Genomic DNA, 21,266 nt, shown 5'->3' with positions numbered 1-21,266 from the left:
GGGTGGTGCGGTGGGGCGGCCGGCCACTGACAGCGGGCGCGGTGCCGGCTGTCGCATTGACCCGAAGCTCTGCAGTTGAGGCTTCTGAGACGCCGGAGCTCGCATACTCTGAGCTCTGTTCACGAATGATTTCCCATCGTCGGGATCTTCCGTATCGGAAACAACGGGAATAGTATTAACTGGCAAATCAATTTGTTTCTGCACAATCGGGTTCGATATTTGTAAATTTCTCAACGGGACTTTGTCTACGGCTTTCGATCCTTTGATTTGGTGATTTGGGTTTTTGGGTAGTGAGTGACTCCTTTCAACCGGATGTCGTTCCTTCTCTTTAGGCTTCTCCTGTTTGAGGAATGAGGCTATTCTGTTCAATGAGATGCCCTCTTTTACTTTCTTCGGTTCCTCGGGCAATGGTTTTTGTGGTACAGCGCCGGAGTGCATGCTGACAGGTCTCGGTTTCAAATCGGCAGCTATCCCGGGAACTGTGGGGGCGGCGCGGATTGGACCTAAGGTCTTAGAGCCCTGGAGAGGCGATATCAGTTCCTTGGCGGTGCAGGTGGAAGCTTCTAGAATGGGGCTGGATATGACGGGCCGTGGCGCGGGGTTGGCTGTAGAGGGAACATCTTCCGTCTTCTCGGTGTTCATTAGGGCTTTTATCCTATTTTGAACCGAACTGTTGGTACGTTTTATGGACGGACTTGTTTTGGGGCTGGTGTTAGCGGTGGGTACGACGGGTAGCGGGGGCGCGGATCGCAGCACAGGCTTGAGAACACTCTGGCTGATGAGGTTCTGACTGTTGCTGCTGCTTCTGTGGACGGGTGTGATTTTGGCACTTTTAGCGACGGTTTCGGTTTTGGTTTTCTCTTTGACGGGCGGAGGTTCGGTTTTATCGGTTTGCGGTTGATTTTTGTCGATGGGTGTAAGGGAGAAACCTTTGAAGTTGCCAAAGAAGTTGACAGTGGGGTTGAGGTTGCCGTTGGGACTGCGCTCGGCATCTGCTCGCAGTAGACTGGAGCTCATATCATCTGGGTTGGACAGTGTGTGTACGCTGACGGGCTGTGGATTGTTTTGGCCGCCATTTTGGAAGTTCGCGGCAAACTTGCTCGCGCCGCGCGACAAGCGTCGTTGTAAACTCGTCTTCTTTGGTGATTGTCCGCTGTAAAGTTACATTACATATTAAAATATTTCAATATAGGTGTAAGTATTTAAAAAAAACAAAAGCATGTTAAAGTCAAACCATTCCTTACATTAGTTATGCATATTTATGGTAAAAGTTTTTTTTAATCTATATGTTTTAATGACAGTTTTTAACTGTGAGTTTCAACTGCAGTGACATTATTAATGACATATAGCCATCTCTCTCATTATCTTTGAAAAAACAGAGACAATGTGACAGCATTCGAAACTCACGTAAAGTTAATATCAAAGATTTAATCCTCGAAAGATGAACGAAAAAGATAAGTGCAACAATTAAATATTATATAAAACATTACACAAGTTAAAAATCACGACTTAAAACGTTCCTTGCCATTACATTTGTTTCGTATGAAAGTTAACGGGCATAGGCGAGTTGACATCATTGAACGTCGAGTTTCAAGCATTGGGGAGCTCGGTCGGTCTGAATTTCACTTAACCGAAGTACACTTTAGTTAAGTTGTGATTCTTAACTATTATAGTATGTTCTTACGTTAGTTTTAATAACACAAAACATTCCATGCAAGAAATTGAAAAGAAAGTTAACAAAACATGCAAAACAAAACCCATCAAAACTCACCGAAAAATAAAGACAAGCACCTTCTAAAATACCCTTAAATATTGTCAGTTTTACTTTTGTTAATTTTTTAAAACTGGCAACATTTTTTTTATTAAAAAAAATATTAGATCCAATAAAATTTATTTAAACAAAACATACAAACACCAAACACCATTAGTTGCTAACTACAAGCTTATAAACGAGTTCATCTCAATATATTTGTAATATTATATCAAATAAAAATATTAAAAAAATAAATATTTTCAGCCAATAATATACTGAGAAAAACTCTTTTAAAAAGAAATGAATGAAAACTCTTTTACAAAGAAAACAGTTAAAAGTGCAATTCAAACTGAAAACAATGCAAATATTCTAAAGTCGTAATAATGTTATTGATCCATTTTGACAGCTGTCATTTTGAATTTTTATTCATCTTGATTCCTGTCGTATGTAAACACTTTCACGACTTCAATGAGGAGAATAACTGCCTTTTGTTTACTATAGTTGTTAGTACGATAAAGAGGGCCTGTATCACTTAATATACAAAAAAAAACTTTATTTTTATTTACGACATCCGTCAAATGTCAATCTAAAAATTTATTAAAGATCTTACTAATATTATAAATGCGAATGTTTAGATGGATGGATGTTTGTTTGAAGATATCTTAAAACAGCTGAAAGGATGTTGATGAAATTTGGAATACATATCGAACACAGTCTAGAAGAACACATAGGCTACCTTTTTTTTAATTCTGCCCGGACGGAGACGCCGGCGACAGCTAGTAGTTCATAATTTACAATAAAAAGTAGCTTTTAGCTGTTAAGGTATTCCGACTTCGGAGCTCTTTTTTAATTCCGGCATAGTCAATAAGGTATTTTTTTAATTGTATTAAAAAATAGATCGAATGACGTATAACAAACTTTGACAGATGTCAGATGACAGCAAACTTTCGGCACTGACATCTAACAAGAGTTTTCAGTTTTTCTCCCCATTACAAAGACAAAACAATGCAAACTCTAAAACAATATTGTGATATAGACTGACAAATTTATCTGACCCGGTGCATACGGAACTAAATTTAAATAGTTCGTTAAAATTTCCCTCTTAACACAGTCTTGTCATGTCGTGTCGTGTGAGTGAAAAAGTTAACCACGATACGTTCACCGGTACAGATAATTTTGTCGTACTATAATAATAAAATTCAAAACTATGTTATTGTAAATATAAAATGACCATAAAACGGTGATAAAAATGAAGAAAGAGAATAGAGTAAGAGTTAATAATTATTAAAGACATTTCAGCTTAAATCCAAACCTTCAATTAATAAAAATATACATATTAAAAAGAATAGAAAGTAGAAAGCTAATACAAATGTGTGCAAAATCTACATACAAGAAATTATGCTTATTTTAACAATTTAAAATACTAATAAATAAATCTACGAAAGTGTTAATTGATGATAATGTTGCCAAATAGTTATTTAAAATTTTGACTAGCAAATTAATTAAAGTGTTTATATTATGTTGGTTTGAAAGTATCTCCTAAACGGCTGGATGGATGTTGCTGAAATTTGCTATAGATGTAAACCAGTGGTTCCCAAACATATTTTGTCTACTGCCCACTTTGAGAATAAATATTTTTAATGTCCCCATACTGTCACATATTTAAAAACCACTATAACTTCCAATTAAATTAATTAATTATTGTGACCTACAAATGTATTTTAACGGAGAATTCTAAAGGAAACTTTTACTATAACCCGCAACTAGAGACCTGCAGCGCCCACAAGGGGACGTTATCGCACACTTTGCGAAAGATTGCTCTAGAAGAACACATAAGTTACTTATTAAGTTTATTTTAAATTCCGCGCAGACGGAGCCGCGGGCGACAGCTAGTATAGGCCAATAATAAATTTTCATCTAAATTAATTAATTAATCTATAAAAGATTAAGAGCTATACATAATTTATATCTTTTTAAATTCGTGCACTTTCTGTCCTAAAACTTCGTCATATAAACCGTTGCTTTTTATTTTATACATACGATTCTGACCGTTCTCTTTATTTTTTATCATCTCATTTGTAGTTGACGCTAAACCCGTATTTATTATTGCAGATTTCAAATCTTTTACATCAGAATTAACTGTTTTTGTACCGTAAGTTATTTTATTATGAGTTTTAATTCCTTTTTTATTATCATTTACATTTTTATCTAAAACATTTCTTTTAGTTTCATTAATTTTAGTTGGTATATTATTAGTTTTAATATGTTCTTTGCCGATTTTCTCATTTGTTGTCGAAGTCAAACCAGTATTTACTATAATAATTTTTTTATCAATTAAATTAGAACTTTGAGGTTTAACTTTATCATTAACTTCGATTTTATTAATATCTTTATTATTAATTAATTGTTTTGAAGATGATGTTCTATTTTTATTAAAATTAAAAACTTTATAAAAGCAATGTTTCGTTTTTGCGAATTTAACTTCGTTGCTATTATTTTCGTCCAGGGTCTCATAAATGTGCTCTTCATCTGGTTTAATATTATTTTCGGGTTTGTTTTTTGGCATTTCAATATTATCAGAACGTTTAAAGCTTAGAAGTTTTAGAACAGAACTTGTGCTTGAATGAAATCTATGGAATCTATTTTGTTTGTGTGTCGTGTCTGTTGTGTTTTTCTTCTTGAATATGTTGTGTACATACGTTTTGCGAGGTTTCTTCCACCAGAGTACGTTTTGACGCGAGTAGTAGATGAGGAAGAGCAGCAGGAGTATCGAAGGCAGGATACCGAGGAATATGACGTACATCGCCACCATGAAGTTACGTTGGACTGTGGAAAATTTAATTAAAATTTAATACATTTGTGACACAGATGTGCAGATGAACTTGATCTAATTGGATAAGCGAGAAATAATTTCACAGTCCCTCGCTTAGCTAGATTCGACTGTAATTTTTGCTACCATATAACATCATAGTTTTGGAAAAAATGTCAATATCTGAATAAGTGTTTATGTATATTGATAAATTAATTTCTAATAAGTTTATTAAGAGTTTTTGAGTATATATTTATCTGTAGCAGATAAATATAGGGAAATTAGCATTAATAATAAACAACATACTGCTAGAATCAGTAGCTGGTCCGGAGTCATAGGAGCCGCCGGGTCCGGGCAGAGCGCACAGTGGAGGTGCAAACCCGGCGTCACAGTGACAATGTCCTGGATAATACAAAGTTAAATTTTACAAGGGCTTAATCGCGCAAAAGCGCCTACCAAATAAAAATAGCAAATTGTTACAATTCAATAATAGTCTGAACAAAAACCCTAGTATTAACTGTTTTTTAAACGCAACATCAAATTAAATAAAAAAATAGATATAGTCCAGTGATTTCTTTTAAGATACCTACATGTATAGAGGTAAATTTATAATTGATTTTTTTAATCTTACTAATATTATAAATGCGAATGTTTAGATGGATGGATGTTTGTTAGAAGGTATCTTCAAAACTGCTGCACGGATACTAAAATTTAGCATAGATGTAGAACATAGGAAGAACACATAGGTCACAAAGTTTTTTTTAATTCCACGCGGGCTACAGCTAGCAATTAAAGGCTTGAAAGTTCGTATACCTTCAGAATTACAAACTCCATGTCCGGAACAGTTTGTCGGACAAACTGCTGTTTCCTTCTTAGCTATTGCCGCACGCACTGCTTCAACATTCACACATCTTTGATTCAAACACATCTGGAAATAAATACAACAATTGTTACAAAAATTCATTTAATTAACTAACCGTGTGTTTTATGAGACCAACATTTCCGTTTAAAACATATTACTATCACAGTTTTGTCAAAGATTTTGGTCTCAGAAACCAAGGGTTAATCTTCTAAAACATCACACGACACTAAAATCTCTATTAAAACACAAATTTTAGTAAAAAATTAAACTATAGTACTACATAGACTTTTTATTGACACATATTGTCGTCTCTTACTTCCACTATGACAAAAACAGAGACAAAACAGCCGGCCTTGGATAAACGAGAGTCCAAGGGATCACAACATTTTTCTTACTTATAGAGGTTTCTCTCTGACCCAATTTTCTCACATATGGAGTCCAAGTCCAAGTCCGTCGGTGTCTTTCGCTTATAGAGGTTTCTACCTCATCCTAGTTGATCTATGTCAGTAATAGTGGTAATTTTTAGTAATACCTTATCATCTCCACATTTAGCTCCGTCAGGCACCATGCCGGGGTCCACATCACTGAGGCCTAGATCGATTATTGCTGTACGACACGGGATTATAGTACCTGCAAATATAATACAATAATCTTATCTTCTTTTAAATATTAAAAAAATCTATTAGTCTTTATCCTTAGTCTAAGGGTACTCAAGTACAGTCGGGATACATCGCAGTGTTACATTTACCTAGATATTGCCTTGATTGTTGTTATGAGGCAAACTTCGCCTCTTTATAGAAAATAATTAAGTAGCAGTGAGTTGCACAAATATAAAAAAAAATATTTATCAAAATCTCTATATAATACATATCGCCATACATATCATAATCTTAAAAAAAAACAGAGATAGTTTTATATTTTAAACGCAGATTTTGGCCTTAGAACGTCACGGTTAGTCGTGTACCACACACGTACCCGTGATGAATTTACGTTACTGATAACGAAAAACCAAATTTAAAGTTTCTATCTGCCAGTAAAGTTGTTTGTTCCGGGTAATCTCTGGAACGAGTGGACCGATTTTGACGGGACTTGGACGAGAAGATAGCTGATGAATGCGGGCATGTTATAGGATACTTTTAATTTTGCTCCGAGGAATTCGCTGATAATGCTTGAACATAAGTTCTAATTTTGATTAAATTCGACTATACAAGATATATTAACCATTATTATTGATGAATAATGCGGAGAGCTGTGCTACAGACTCCATGCCGAACTCGAGGCGCTCGTTGAGGTGCCGGCACTGCAGCAGGCCGCAGCGCGCGTCCGCCGGAGAGCACGACCGGAAGATCTGACGTATGCGGTCGTAGCCACAATTGCCGTTCCTAATATATCAAAAGGTTTCATATACAGTGTCATATATAAATATTTAAATCATTATTACGACATTTTTCAATAATCCATAATAATTCATAACATCGTTATGGTGAGTAAAAACTGTAAAGCTTTGGAGAAGGTGATGCTAGCGACAAGAGTTTACTGTCTTGTCATCTGTCAAAGTTTAGATGCGTCATCGTAGCGATTTTTTGCAAAAAAAATTATGAACTGTCTTAAAAACTACTTTTTAATTTTTTTTTAGTGAAATTTGACGAAAGCATATGATTACAGCCCACAGAGTACTATGTATATAAAATAAAGTGTTTGGTATATTTAATGACTCTTGATCGTACTGACATCTATAGTGAACAAAATTCATCTTTTCTTATCATTAACAAAACACCTAATGTTACTTTATTAAAAATGTATGAATTTCTATTACTTAGTTATCGTAATCGCATTTTTAAGACAATGACTTAGTTAAGTGATCAGATCTTACTTAGTGCCCTTTATGTTAGTAGATGTATAGCAGCGTGTGTCAGAGCTCTCGCCGGTGGAGCCCCACAGCAGCCGGCACTGGTCCGTGTGAGAGCGACACGCGCCGCGCACACAGTACGCCTGAAAACAACAAGTAACAACTTTTAGGAAGAAAATCCGACACTGTGCCGGTGTACTGGCACAACACTGGCCTTATTGAAATGTCAATTATGTCCCCTCACTAATAATTCTGACACTTGACTTGGTAATAAAAGCTCGCCATGCGCGACAAACGATTCTAACTAATAATGTGTAAAACAACATAGTATAGAGCTTGTCATATACCTTAGCTGCTCAGAAAATCGCATGCATAGCGACCATGAGCCTTGAGCCGCCAAGATATTTGAAAAGAAATATACATTTCGGCACAAAACATTAATCAGATTAATTATCGTATTGCCTTGTCAATCATAGTCATAAGTAATGGAAATGGTAGACGTCAGCCACATCTATTGTACAAATATGTCGGCTCGTCGGATGAAATACAACGATCACACAAACACGCCTCAAATGAAAGCCATTCCAAGTACAGTCTGATAAGTGTGTCTGCCGAAGACATAATTTTAGACCTATTTCAATTTTAAAGTGGATTTGATGGAGGATGAGACGTATAGGAAGGCGATATATCCTTTTTCTGTACGTCTATTCCTCTGCCGATTGAAGGTGGGCAACGCATCTGCAACTACGAATGTCTATGGACAGCGGTCCCTTCGGTATTTAAGCGTATAAGATAGCCGCTAACTCTTTTGCCACCTTATGATATTGAGTTGACAAAGAGACGGACGTACGACAGTGACCATATAAGTTCTATTTTTTCCTTAGGAGGTAAGGACTTAAAAAAATGTCAATAATAGTCATAAATTTGTTTTTTTTTTTATATCATAAGGTGACAAACGAGCGAGCGGCCACCTGAAATCGCTGAAATAGCGAAGTGACCGTTGCCCATAGACATATACAATTACATATGCGTTGCCTACCTCAACGGAGGAGAGGATGCACAGAAAGAAAATATCTTCCCTTTCCATGCATCCTCTCATCCGGAAAGTCCACTTCCACTTCCCATCCTTTCCTTATAAAGAAAAGGATGGGAAGTGGAAGGAAGAAGGGAAAGAGGACTAAATCATGTAGTTTTTGTTATATGTGAATGTTTACCTGTCCATTACCGCAGGGCGTGGTGTCCATGCGATGTACATCCTTGGGACAGTATTCAGAATGTCCGCTGCAGTACTCCGGCAGATCGCACTCGCGGTCCGCAGACCGGCACACAGTGCCCGCTGACTTCGGACGACATGTCTGAAATATTAAATGGCTGACATTATTTGTTACTCCTCGAAGCTCATACACAAATTGTGTACTTTGACTTAAGCTCTTTTTCCACTAAGAGTCTGTCTGAGCGTTTAATATCTTACTAATATTATAATGTGAATCTTATTATAAATGAAAGAAAGTGTTTAGATGGACGGATAAATATTCATTTGATGATATCTCCAGAACGGCAGCATGGTTTATACTGAAATTTGGCATAGATGTAGAACATAGTAGAGTAACTTAGTTAGGCACAGTTTATTTTCGCGGGCACAGCTAGATATTTAACTAACTTGTAACGAAGTGTTTGCCTTTTGAATGAATTAAATGAGTTTATTATTATTAACATATTAGCTAGAAGCTTGGTCTAGGATGGTCTTCTTTGCTATATTGGGAGCAAAGAATATTCATATATGCCCACACCCTAGTAAACAGTGAATTGAGGGAACCAGAGGGGGCTTACTTTGTAGGCTCCATGTCCCTTTCCCTCTTGGGCAAGGGGTGTGAAAACAGTCCCATATAACTAGAGTGTCGTTACCCGAGGCAACCGATATGGGTAACGCATTCCCCCTTTTAAAAAAAAGTATGGAGTTCTTGGTATAGTTCATTAGTTCTAGTATACCAGTAATAGTATTACGTACATGAAGATCACAGCATTCTCCAGCAGCACAGCTGGCGTTGTTGCGCAGCATGCAGGTGGTGGGCTCGCAGCACGCGACGCACGCAGCGCGCGACCTCTCCTCTCCGATACCGCAGTCGCATTGCTCACCCACCTCCACGAAACCATTGCCACATGTCGGCGACTCGAATAGACGACGCGGTTTATTTCTGTACAAATTGTCTTACTTGAATCCCATCACTTTTCTTTCAGTTTTGAGTTGACAGACGGCGAATTATAACTTAAAAACGACACTCGAATCTGACCTGTGTTGGCAAAGCTGAGCCACCCCCTTTAGCCAGTACTATCTCAGTATAACAGTGTGTTGAATAATTTTGTTCAGTTTTTTTTTATGGCAATAAAGTTTTTATTATTATATTATTATTAAAAATTATTTATTTTGATCTAATCTTACTACTATTTTAAATGCGAATTTAAATAGAATATGGGATGGATGAATATTTGTTAGAAGCTTTCTCTACAACGGTCTTAAAACATAGTTTGGAAGAATAAAATTATTTTTTTAATTCCGCGCGGACAGAGTTGTGGGCGATAGCTAGTTATAACACAAAATTCACTAAAATATACTCGTCGTTACATTTCAAATTATAATTAAAATTATATATTTCTACTAGCTGTCGCCCGTGACTCCGTCCGCGCGGGATTAAAAATAGATGTTGGCCGATTCTCAGACTTACTCAATATGCTCACAAAATTTCATGAGAATCGGTCAAGCCGTTTCGGAGGAGTATGGGAACGAAAATTGTGACACGACAATTTTATATATAAGATATAAATTTTTTCGCACACTTGATATCCGAACACCCTTTATATTTCAAAAAAACATAAAAACCACCATACCTTAGACAATAATCCATTCCTCGTTCAAAAGACAACGCCAAAGACCTCAAGCTACAAGAAGACCAATGTATCGGCATAACTGAAGTACTAGACGGACTCATGATACATTTCTCATCTGGACACTCGCAGTCCTCCTCCATGTCGTGTTCCATGCCGAAGTTGTGTCCCATCTCATGGGCAATGGTTGTAGCTACCAAGCCTATAACTTCTGAATGATTTGTCGCCACACCGCCGGAGAACTCGAATGTACATATCGGGCCTTTCAGTGCTTTCCCTACTACACCCTCTTGGAACTTTTGACGACTGGAATATGAAAACTTTTGTTTAATTCATCATCAGCAGCTCACAATATGTCCCCACCGAGGGACTCGGAGCCTACTCTAAGTTAGGGATGGCTAAGCCATAGTCAATGCTGGGTCAGACTTCACACATCATATCACGATGTTTTCCTTCACCGTAAGAATGTCGGATAAATATACATATGTCAATCTAAAACACATTAGTGCATAGCGAGATTCGAACCCAGGCACTGCAGATAACAAGTCCCATGAGCCAATGATGCTCTTGTTTAATTAATGTTAATAAAATGCATTTGTCTAGAAATTTGTGCCTGTGCCGTGACCTTATAAATAAAACCAATTCCTTTACAGGTCTTTTTCTTTCTTTTTTTTTAGTATTTTTGCTAATTTTAGATAAAAAAATGTCAAAAATCTTCGGTATATTTACTGTTAATCGATTGAGTGAACAATTAACTTAAAGAAATTTGTTGCTACATGTAATTGCTAAACAATAATAAACCTTATACTCACGTCAATAAGTGCGCATTATCATTAGGTATTTGTGATAAGAGTCTCATCCTTCTATATACAAGAAAATTGGTCAAAGTCCTATCTCCATTCTCCTCTAATTGTATTTCATCTCTCTCACTCCACACAACTACGCCTACTAGAGCTATAAAGATATTTAGAGGGGCATACACCTAAAAATAAAGATTAAAATTTAGAACTTTATTCTGTTAGGTTAGGAATTTACAAATTGCTAAAAAAACTTGAATCAGACTTTAATAGACGCTTTAATTAAAAAAAAAATACTAGTTAAAGCCATCTACACACTATCACAGCCTAATTGCTTACTTAAGCAAACCCTTAGTTCATGTTTTTTTTTATAAGAGAAGGGGGCAAACAAGCGGCGGGAACACCGAGGTGATCAACGACACCCATGAAAATCTGCAACACCAGAGGAACTGCAAATGCGTTGCCGGCCTTTAAGGAAATGGTATGCTCGCTTATTGAAGATCCCTTAGTCGTGTTGGTCACTTATTTCACACAATAAATCTATACTAAGAGGCGTCCTTAGTAAACAATAAACGATTCTGAGTTAAATAAGTGTTACTTACAGAGTTAATAATATTAGCGACATCCTTCAACTGTCGATGTACGGTCTGCAGATTCTCCCCATTAGCTTTGTACTCTCTATTGTCAGCGACCAGCACTAACTCTACATATCTCGACTGTTTGTTAGCGTTGAAAGGACCTCGTACCTCCGTGTCGTCGTATGTCTCGCGTTTGTACTGGAAATAAATTATGAGGTCTGTACAGTCTACAGAAAAAGTTTCTTTGAATTTTATTACTACTGTACGAACTGCAAGACAAATTTACACCTTTTGTCATAGATAAGTTACCGTTTAACAGTAGTGACAATCGCCATCGTATCGTCATCGACAAAATTTGTGCAGCGTGTATCGGGCGTAAATTATACGAAAAATCTCATACTAATTTTGCCGTATTGACAATGACGTTATGAAGGCGATTATTACATATATTCATGCTAGGAATTGAATACAAATACATGATTTCAAATAGTCAAATAAGGAAGTAAAATGCTCCTTATCGTTAAATATTATAAGTTTATTTGCGAAAATGTAATCCTAATTAACAAGGTATCACGGACAATAATCTAAATAAAATCAAGTAGATAATAATTGTAAATTACAAGTGCGTTTACCCTATTAATTCGGCTCTGTTCGATGCTACGTCTTGTATTATGTTTATCCATAAGTTGTGGGTCGTACTGTGTGTTGTTAGTCACACCACCGTCGTATCCACACCGATGTACTACTTGCAGGTCTGAATGATCGTAGATGTAATGTTGAGAATTGAACTCACCACCTGAAAGTTAAATACACAATGTATTATACTATGACGTCATTTTTTATCGAATAAGGGTAAACAAACCAATTGTTGACCACGTTAAGTGACTGCTGTATTTATTAAATCTGCTTAAATCGTCTAAACGATTACTAAGTGCTCGCCTAAGTAACTAAGATAGCAAATGTGGCTAAACCTGGTTGATACAAGTCAATTCATAAACGATATATAAATATACAACGATATATAATATACGAACCTTCAGCGGGTTCTATATACCGCATTTCTTTACCATCGTACACGACCCCTCGCACGCCATGGCAGGTGGAAACGGCTACCCACGAGCCATCCTTGCCACGGACCTTGCCAGAATACTGACATAAATCCAACTCCTGGAAAAGATAGTCTTCTTAAGTCTACTTTTATTGCAGGGGACAGACGACCAAGCAACAGAATATATAATTGAATACAGACACTTCGCCTACATTTAGTAGATAGATGAGGGTGTATAAAAAGGGAATCTATTCATTGACAATTCATGTACCTCTTTCTTAGGCTTATGCAGGACGGTTTCTCCATTCTTCTGGTAGCTGAACACATGGTTGTCAGTGACCAAGTCCTCGTTCAGTCTCAAGTCAAGCAAGTGCTCCTCGCCGTCTATATCCAACTTAACCGTCACCTCTGGATGGTGCGCCCCTGACTGAAATAAAAAAAAAAGTATTGTGATAAGTTAAGATTGCTCCAAATTGTATTTCTATCCATTTTGTTTGGAACTTGTTACGTTTTTTATTGATTTAAATTACTAAAATAGTGACTTGGATTGTGATAGTGACGACCGAATTGAAGAATGATAGGATCGATGTGGGGGACAAAAACATTTTTAATTTAAGCATTAAATACGCTACTTTAACCTACGATTATGAAGAGAAGAATCGAATTGAGAACCTTCGCCTTTTTGATATCGGTTAAAAATCAATCAAATCGTTTAAGATACAATGTATACAAGAGGTCACAACACTCATAGAATGCGCAAAAATACTAAGAAGATGGAGGCTAAACGGATTGAGGTCATCCGTTTACGGAGGATGTAATCGGATGTGGATGTCCGTTGAAGGATGTTGCGTAATGAATAATGAAGTTGTTCTATGGACTATTATTTTGCCTTAGTTAGTAGATACGTTATAAAACTTGGAAATAAGATATTACTTAAGTAAAGGAAACACTAATAAATAGTTAGTAAACACAAATGAAAGTAGATGTGACTTTCCGTGTGAAGTTAGGTGGATTTTGAGTCTACATATAAAAAGACAAGATTTGTGTTTTTTAATGTTTGTGACAATAAACTCAAAAATCGATTTCAAAAATATTTTAAATGGTTAGTTACATTATCCTAGAGTAAACTTTTAATCTTACTATTGGATGGATGGATGGATGGATGTTTGTTTGAAGGTATCTCCGGAACGGCTAAACGGATCCCGCTAAAATTTGACATAGATATAGAACGTAGTCTGGAAGAACACATAGGCTACTAATATTTTTATTTATTAATTATTTTTATTAATTTTTATGCGCGCGGACGGAGTCGCGGTCGGCAGCTATTTTCTTTTAAGATCTTTAAAATATAAACCAACCGTGCAAAGATAACTTAAATACTGTCAACATTTATTAGAACTTAAGCCTCCAATTAAAAACCTGTATTGGTTTGAATTATGCAAGCTATTACACAATCTAAATAGTTTGATTAACGAAACATCATTCGCAAAATCATAACTAATTAAAAAAACAAAGGTCAAATTCGCAAATCAGTGACGCGATCTGTCTAATTGAAAAACTCGCACGCGGTAAACATTTGCAAGCAATTAAGATCTTTATGTACTCATATCTAAATGCCCGCCATCAAGGCCTTTTGTATTGAAAGGCGTCAGTGTATGGCTGTCATACATGTAGGGTGACTGTGATTTAATTCGAATATAGGACATACACAAAACACTCGAAACGTGCACTACATTTTAGAACACTGTTTACGGCTTAATCTTTTGGCTCCCATAGAAGTCACATTATGTTCCATATTGTTGCATTTAACACACTGAGCGCCAAACCCAAAGCGACCATATAAAAAAACATATTTTTTTTGGTATGTGTTTAAATACAATAATGTGTATTATTTATTACACAGTATTCTAAACACTGTGTGACAAAAAGATACTCATGGCACTTAAGGTGTTAAATATAGTATAACCTTATTCCTTAGTGCAAAAGTCCTACATAATCAAGAACGCGTGGTCATATTGCAGAGGCTTATACATAACCCAGTTTGCATGGCCCAGTAAATTGATAGGTTTATTACTCCGGCCGTACATTACCGTAAAACGTTATTTAGTAACAAAGGTCACTAGTAAATGTTAGATTAATAGCTATTACAAACTGTTAAAATTATATACATCGAATTTCTGTTTGCTAGTTTGGTGTTTTAGATTTGTTTGTTTAGGGTAAATCCTTATACCAAAAAAGCTTTTTATCAGCAAGTAATATAAACTATCTTGTAGCGCGGCAGTGCCCCCGCCAAAACGAACAGGGTCGAAATATCTTTTACCATTAGACAGTTTAACATAAAGATTTGATATATTCCAGACTAGCTGTCACCCACGACTCAGTCCGCATGCATTAAAAAAAAACTATTGATCGCAGCGTAATGTTATATAGCCTAAAGCCTTCCTCTATAAATGGACTAATCACCAAAAAAAGAATTTTTCAAATCGGACCAGTAGTTCCTGAGATTAGCGTGTTTAAACAAACTCTTCCGTTTTATAATATTAGTATAGATTTAGTACCCGCTGTTTATTTGACACACCTGTAACAAGTGTACTCTTCTACATGATGTGCCAACTAGCGTTAATTACACTTCAACATAGACTTACATCATCTCGTGTTGTGGTAATCTCTCTTTTGGTCCGACCATGATGCACTGCTGGCCTCACTAGCCTATGTCGTCTGAACTCTGGAGCTGGACTTCCTAAAACAAGAACACATGGATTAGCTTTTATGTATGAAACAGGTCATTAACATCTAAATAGTACTAGTGGTCGCCGATTGGTCGAAATTCAAAGATTTATTTTTTATTTTTAATAGCTTTATTCTCTACAATATAGTGACAAATATTACGGTTATTTTTATAAAAAAAGGCGTACAAACTTTTCACTTTCCAGTCTAGTAAATAAATTATTACTAAGATTTTGTTTAGGGACTTTATAAAATAACAAATAATTATAATTGCAATTAAAAACGGATATGCACGTGCTGCGTGCACCTAATCAGCACTAACGGGAAATTAGTCACTGCATGTGATTCATAGGAAAAATGCATACGCTTATAAACGAGTCCGTTTATTTACAAAGCTGTAAGGCATTACATTTTTTTTATTAATAATTTTCTCATATTTCTTGTACCATTCCAACTAAGCTATATGCTTGTGCTGAGCCATGGATTACGACAACAATCGAATGGCGGAATTCGAAACCTCGGGGAATCAGAAACCCGTACCCTTAACACGTTAGCTGCCATGTCGGACTACATGTCCGACAAGCTTATGTTTCAATCAGGCCGTTTCGGACTTTGTGTCCGACAAGCCATACTTCCATTCATATGTAAATAATAAGTATATGAGCAATGTAAATAAAGTATTACTATATTTTTAGGTGTTTTCAAATGGTTTTGTACAACATTTTTTTTTATAACAAAAGAGGGCAAACGAGCAGCGGGAACACCGAGGTGTTCAACGACGCCCATGGACATCAGCAATACCAGAGGAACCGCAGATGCATTGCCGGCCTTTGAGATAGTGATATTTTTTTTTCGTTTTTCGAAAAATCATTCTAGCAGCTAACGTGTTAACCATTAGGCTATTGACGCTTTATAACATGAATTTCTATCTCCAAAAACATATATCAAAACACCTTTGTATATTTTTACAGGTATATTGGTTTCGATAGTTATAAAACTGTCTCAACAACCCTTTTTTTACATTAATTAGTAACATTGTCAAGATAAAAATTATTGTTAGTGAAAAATATTTCCATTTGAACAGCTGCACTAATAAAAGATTCCACTTCATTCATAAGCAACCCCAACCAAATGTCACGAGTAATATTAACACGTACAAACATGGCATCGACTGAATTGTAGACAATTGGCGACGCGTGCGGGACTACTGTCAAATTTAACGCTAGTGTTGTAACGGTTAAAAAAGCAATATCGATAAATATTAACACATAATATCTTTTTTTTTAAACTGACTCTAAAAAGCAAAGTTATTGTGACAACTGTTTAAGAGAGGGAGTACCTTTGTCTAAATCGGTAAAAGTCGTATTTACACGACGACAATCTACTTGAGATGACAACAAGGCCTACAATGTTCAACCAAGTTCTTTAGACATAGAAATAAAACCCCTTTTAGAAGAAAAAAAATCTTTTACATCTGTCTATTTTATTCCCTCATTCCTTTTAAGTGCTGTTAAATAAGCGAATACGAAACAAGTATCCCAATAGGGAACTATTTAATACAAGTCGACTCATAACAAACAAGTCAAGTTATCGACCACTCTATATTCGTACATCACTAATTACGATCGTTCTATTAAAAGCGTAACAGGTTTCCTCATCAGAGCACTGTATATATGCCAAATGGTAAACTGCTAGGTTTACACGCTGACAACTGTTCCTAAACTATTTTATAACCCTAAGGGTTAGTCAGAGACTAAGGATTTCTTTGCAATATTAGCACTAACCTCATTGCACATATAGTGTTGGTAAATCGTAAGTATACATATAAGGAAATAAAAATCTTCTGTTCCACTGGGTTGCTTGAAAGAGAACGCTTATAGCGATAAGGCCACCCTTGCTATTTAAATTAGGTTTTAGTCTATACTTTGTGATAGCAATACGAGTTAATAAATAAATAAGATTTGTCAGTAAGAGACAAAGAGATTTATAACGAAGTTTATTTTTAAAAAGTTGAGATTTGAACAAAACATGCCACCATTTTCTACGTGTTGCTTGCGTTGCAACCTGACAATCAGAGTGTTTGATGAGGAGATTTCTATAATACGAGTATATCTTAATAATAGCCTCTAAGTGAGAAATAAATTTGTGAGATTAAAGACATTATAAGATTATGATGAATATAAATTACCAAATTTTTACGTAATATTTAGCCGTTTTTAATTAACTACACTACATCTAAGGAAGAAGAAAAAAAAGAGTTTTCATTGTCATTACAAAGCCAATAAAGATATGAAAGTGTCTCATGTTAAAGTGAACGTATTTCAGTTAAATCACTTTTAATTTCGTTCTGCCTCCGGGTGTACTTTCACGTTTTCATTATATCGATATAGTATTCGATATCCAAAAAGTGTTGAACAACACTTTTTTTTATTTTTTCGTTTATTATTTAGCGCCAGTAATTGAAAGTTCTAAAGAGAAAATTCTAGAAACTTTACCGTTGTTTCTGAATATGCAATTAATCATTTTCCTGTGACTCGGTGAAAGTGGGAAAAGGCAATCTAAGTGACGTTTACGCACTGCACTATATTTCTGTCCTCCAGAACGTTCATACGTAATTTTAGCTTTCGAATATACGTTAACAACATTTACACTATTGCGACAAAAATGTCCAAATTAAATCTTATTAATATTATAATATAAATACGAATGGTTAGATTTATGGATGTTTGTTTGAAGATATCTCCAGAACGGCTGAACGGATCTCGATGAAATTTTGCATATATAGAACATAGCCTGAAAAAACACATAGGTTGCCAATTATGTTTTTCTTTAATTTCGCGGGGGACCGCTAGTTTTCTCATATTTTTTACTGCAAAAGGAATTAGTTTTTTTAATATTTATCGATTAAATTTATTAAATCACCATGTAAACCTAGCTTTAGACAGTTTAGTACACGTATAAAGTCTAGATGCAGACCATTGACCTGTAGGCCTGCGCACGCTCATTGTCACAAATATAAAAATTACTCCTGCAAACGGACGAGCCTGTTATGACCCAGTTTTTCTAGTACCAGTAAATTACAGTCTATTAAATAATAAGCAAGTAAAATATTATATACGTAGGATTTAATATCATTGTATCATGTTATCTCTGTCTTTTCTAAGAGACTGAAAGAGATAACACTAAGTCATAATTAATTTATTCAATTGTTTAAGAAACTGAAATTCATTAAACAATGGAACCACTATTTATGGACAGGCTATAAAAAGTGGTATTCTGTGCCTATTTGATTTTCGCCATTTTGACGGTTGTAATATGTAGCAGTGGTGAGGATACGACCTAATAATAGACATATAATTAACAGCCAGGAACTTCGACGAGCGCTTTTAAGTCACAACGAAGCAAAATGTGTTATTTCCAAGTAACCTATCCATTTAGGGAACACACAAGATGACTAGTCATATAGCGTTCGCTAGTGTGCGTGTTTTTGTCTTAAGTTTCCTAAACACAATGTACCCACACGTAATTAAATAACATCGCAAATATGTTGCTTATAATATAGGCCACACACGTTAGGTTTTACTGGTTTTAATTTTTACTGGTTTGCATTGGCAAGCATAACCGATATTAAAGCGAGATTCATATTACAAATACAGTTTTGTCAAACAGTCAGCGCATTCGCAATACTTTAAAAATGTATAGAAATGACAATAACTTTCGATAAGTCACGCGATTATCGCGCTTCAGTTCCATACAATTTTGAAGTTCGCTATGGAATCGAAGCGATTTCGAAGCAAATGCATCTTGTCTAATCCCCCAGATTACGTATGTAAGGTGAAAACAATCATGTAAAACCTAATATGTGTGGTCGGTATTAGTTTATAGATATGCACCACACGCGGAGAATTCGCTCAACTTTAATTTCAGTGTGGCCCAATTCGGTTATAAATAGTCACAGAATTTAGCGTTTGTCGGTTCATTCACGCCGCGACGGGTTTTAAGGACTGTAAGGAATTTTTCAACATATTCTCAGCAATATATACCTACTGCGAGTGCTATGATTATTGTCGTAAGATACATAGTATCATATTGCTTCGCGAAACCCAAGGGATCGACGAAATATTTCCAGGGGTCTATAAAAATAGGTACTGAAATCTATACTAATATAATGAACCGTACACATATAGTTCTTTGTTATGTAGAATTTCTTCAATCACAGCATACATTTGAACAATTCTTTTTTCATTAAGTTTAAAGTTCAATAAATTGGAAGAAAATCACTTTGCGAGAAAGGGACAAAAATTGCGAGCCAATAGAATCGAGGACGGTTGCCATGGTATATTTTGACAATTGCAGTTGAAAGTTTTACGCAGTGTAAACAATAAAACAAAGTTTTTCTGTGTAACAAAAATGAATGGAATTAATAATAAATAAAGAATTACAATTAAATCGATGTTTCATTTTAAAGTGCCACCAAATACTCCCATTCCGCAAAAGGTTCCGTAACGAAAAAAGGTTGTGAACCACTGGTAAAAAAGTGATGCATCATAATCTTTGAGCATCTTTCTAGTCATCAGAATTATTAGTATAAATCATATTTTAAACACTAAAAGGTTAAACAAACATATTGATCAACATCTGCAATTTACGAAAGCTTAGTTATAAAATCTTAGCAATACTAGGAAGTCAATTTACACAACATTCACTAGGCACACAAATAAATGTACAACAGGTTGGGAATTAATTCATAAAATACCAAAACACCCACGTCACATGACAAATTCCAACAAATTATTCTAAAACCTACGTTACATTTGTTAATCACACGTAACGTAAGTCAAGATGGAACAAAAATCCTAAGAAGACCTGCTCAAGTTCAAAGGAAATATTACTGGCCAGTTACACTTCTGTTTGTCGTTAGACTGATTCACTTTTGGACATCGAGACACGAGAATTGGCGATTTTTAGGGTTCCGTACCTCATAGGAAAAACCCTTATAGGATCATTTTGTTGTCCGTCCGTCCGTCTGTCAAGACCATTTTTCCCATTGGGTAGAACAAATCCATAGAAGAATTAGCCCAAAAAATCGCATTGGGCATAGGCCAAATCGAGTCAATGGTAGGCTGAACGTCCCAATGGGAAAAACTGCAAAAGATTACATGTGGCCTAAATAGCTTTTTGAATCAATTTATAAGATTGCGGTAATACCTAAAATTTCCAAGTACAGTTAAGGTAAGGCTTAAGATTCACAAGTTGTTAAAACATACGCTAATACTAGAACTGCAAACCCATTCTTTTATACTCGCCAATAAGGTATTCAAACTAAAAATGTTTAACACTTGTCCATTGAAGCGAGGCTCGTTGATCCGTTACTCCGTTCGAATTACCAATTAACCTCGTACTGGTTTCGTGTGCTAACCGACACTGGGTCAGTTAGAACTGGTAAGTTGATACAACTGCAACTAAACCACCTGCTACCGTAGCTTGTGGAAATAGGCCGTTGATTTTCATAACATATGACATACATCTAATAATAAACTTCGTCTACATCAAACTAAATATATGAACAAAATTATTAACTTTTTCGATGGCTGGGCCACCTTAAAAGACCAAAGCAGCATATTTAGGGACCCCGACTGGCGGCCGACCTATCGCCCAGATACCGCTGGCGAGACTCCGTTGAGCTGGACCTGCGGGAGCTACAAGCGATGGACTGGCAGGAGAAGGCGCAAGACAGGCGACTTTGGCGATCTTTTGTGTCGGAGGCCAAGACCGTCTTTGGATCACTGCGCCAACGGACTAAGTTAATTGCTACAGCATCTGGGATTTCTTAAAATTTCTCGTAGACTCCTATTCAAAATTTATTGTTTTCGGCCAATCACCTACTACAATATTTCTTCTACTTGTGAGTTTCTCGCCATCATAAACCCCTGTCTGGCCTTTTGTCGAATCTTGACCAC

The 21,266-nt window shown here is 35.9% G+C and overlaps 1 protein-coding gene across 1 annotated transcript in view; it reads right to left on the bottom strand.

Moving 5' to 3' along the window:
* Positions 1-21,266, bottom strand: part of Meltrin (disintegrin and metalloproteinase domain-containing protein meltrin) — a 54,741-nt gene that overhangs the window by 3,544 nt on the left and 29,931 nt on the right. The window contains exons 2-17 of the mRNA XM_013310120.1: positions 15,225-15,319; positions 12,851-13,006; positions 12,566-12,698; positions 12,164-12,327; positions 11,556-11,729; positions 10,969-11,138; positions 10,160-10,462; positions 9,282-9,468; positions 8,488-8,628; positions 7,298-7,416; positions 6,646-6,806; positions 5,957-6,054; positions 5,376-5,490; positions 4,869-4,964; positions 4,453-4,579; positions 1-1,153 (exon numbers count right to left, since the gene is read on the bottom strand). The exon at positions 1-1,153 is cut by the window's left edge and continues 3,544 nt beyond it. Coding sequence (XP_013165574.1) covers positions 1-1,153; positions 4,453-4,579; positions 4,869-4,964; positions 5,376-5,490; positions 5,957-6,054; positions 6,646-6,806; positions 7,298-7,416; positions 8,488-8,628; positions 9,282-9,468; positions 10,160-10,462; positions 10,969-11,138; positions 11,556-11,729; positions 12,164-12,327; positions 12,566-12,698; positions 12,851-13,006; positions 15,225-15,319 — 3,392 coding nt within the window. The remainder of the gene's footprint in view (positions 1,154-4,452; positions 4,580-4,868; positions 4,965-5,375; positions 5,491-5,956; positions 6,055-6,645; positions 6,807-7,297; positions 7,417-8,487; positions 8,629-9,281; positions 9,469-10,159; positions 10,463-10,968; positions 11,139-11,555; positions 11,730-12,163; positions 12,328-12,565; positions 12,699-12,850; positions 13,007-15,224; positions 15,320-21,266) is intronic.

Source organism: Papilio xuthus, unplaced genomic scaffold, assembly GCF_000836235.2.
Source record: "Papilio xuthus unplaced genomic scaffold, Pxut_1.1 DF827756.1, whole genome shotgun sequence".
Classification (NCBI taxonomy): Eukaryota; Metazoa; Arthropoda; class Insecta; order Lepidoptera; family Papilionidae; genus Papilio; species Papilio xuthus.
This window is presented reverse-complemented; position numbering and strand designations above follow the sequence as displayed.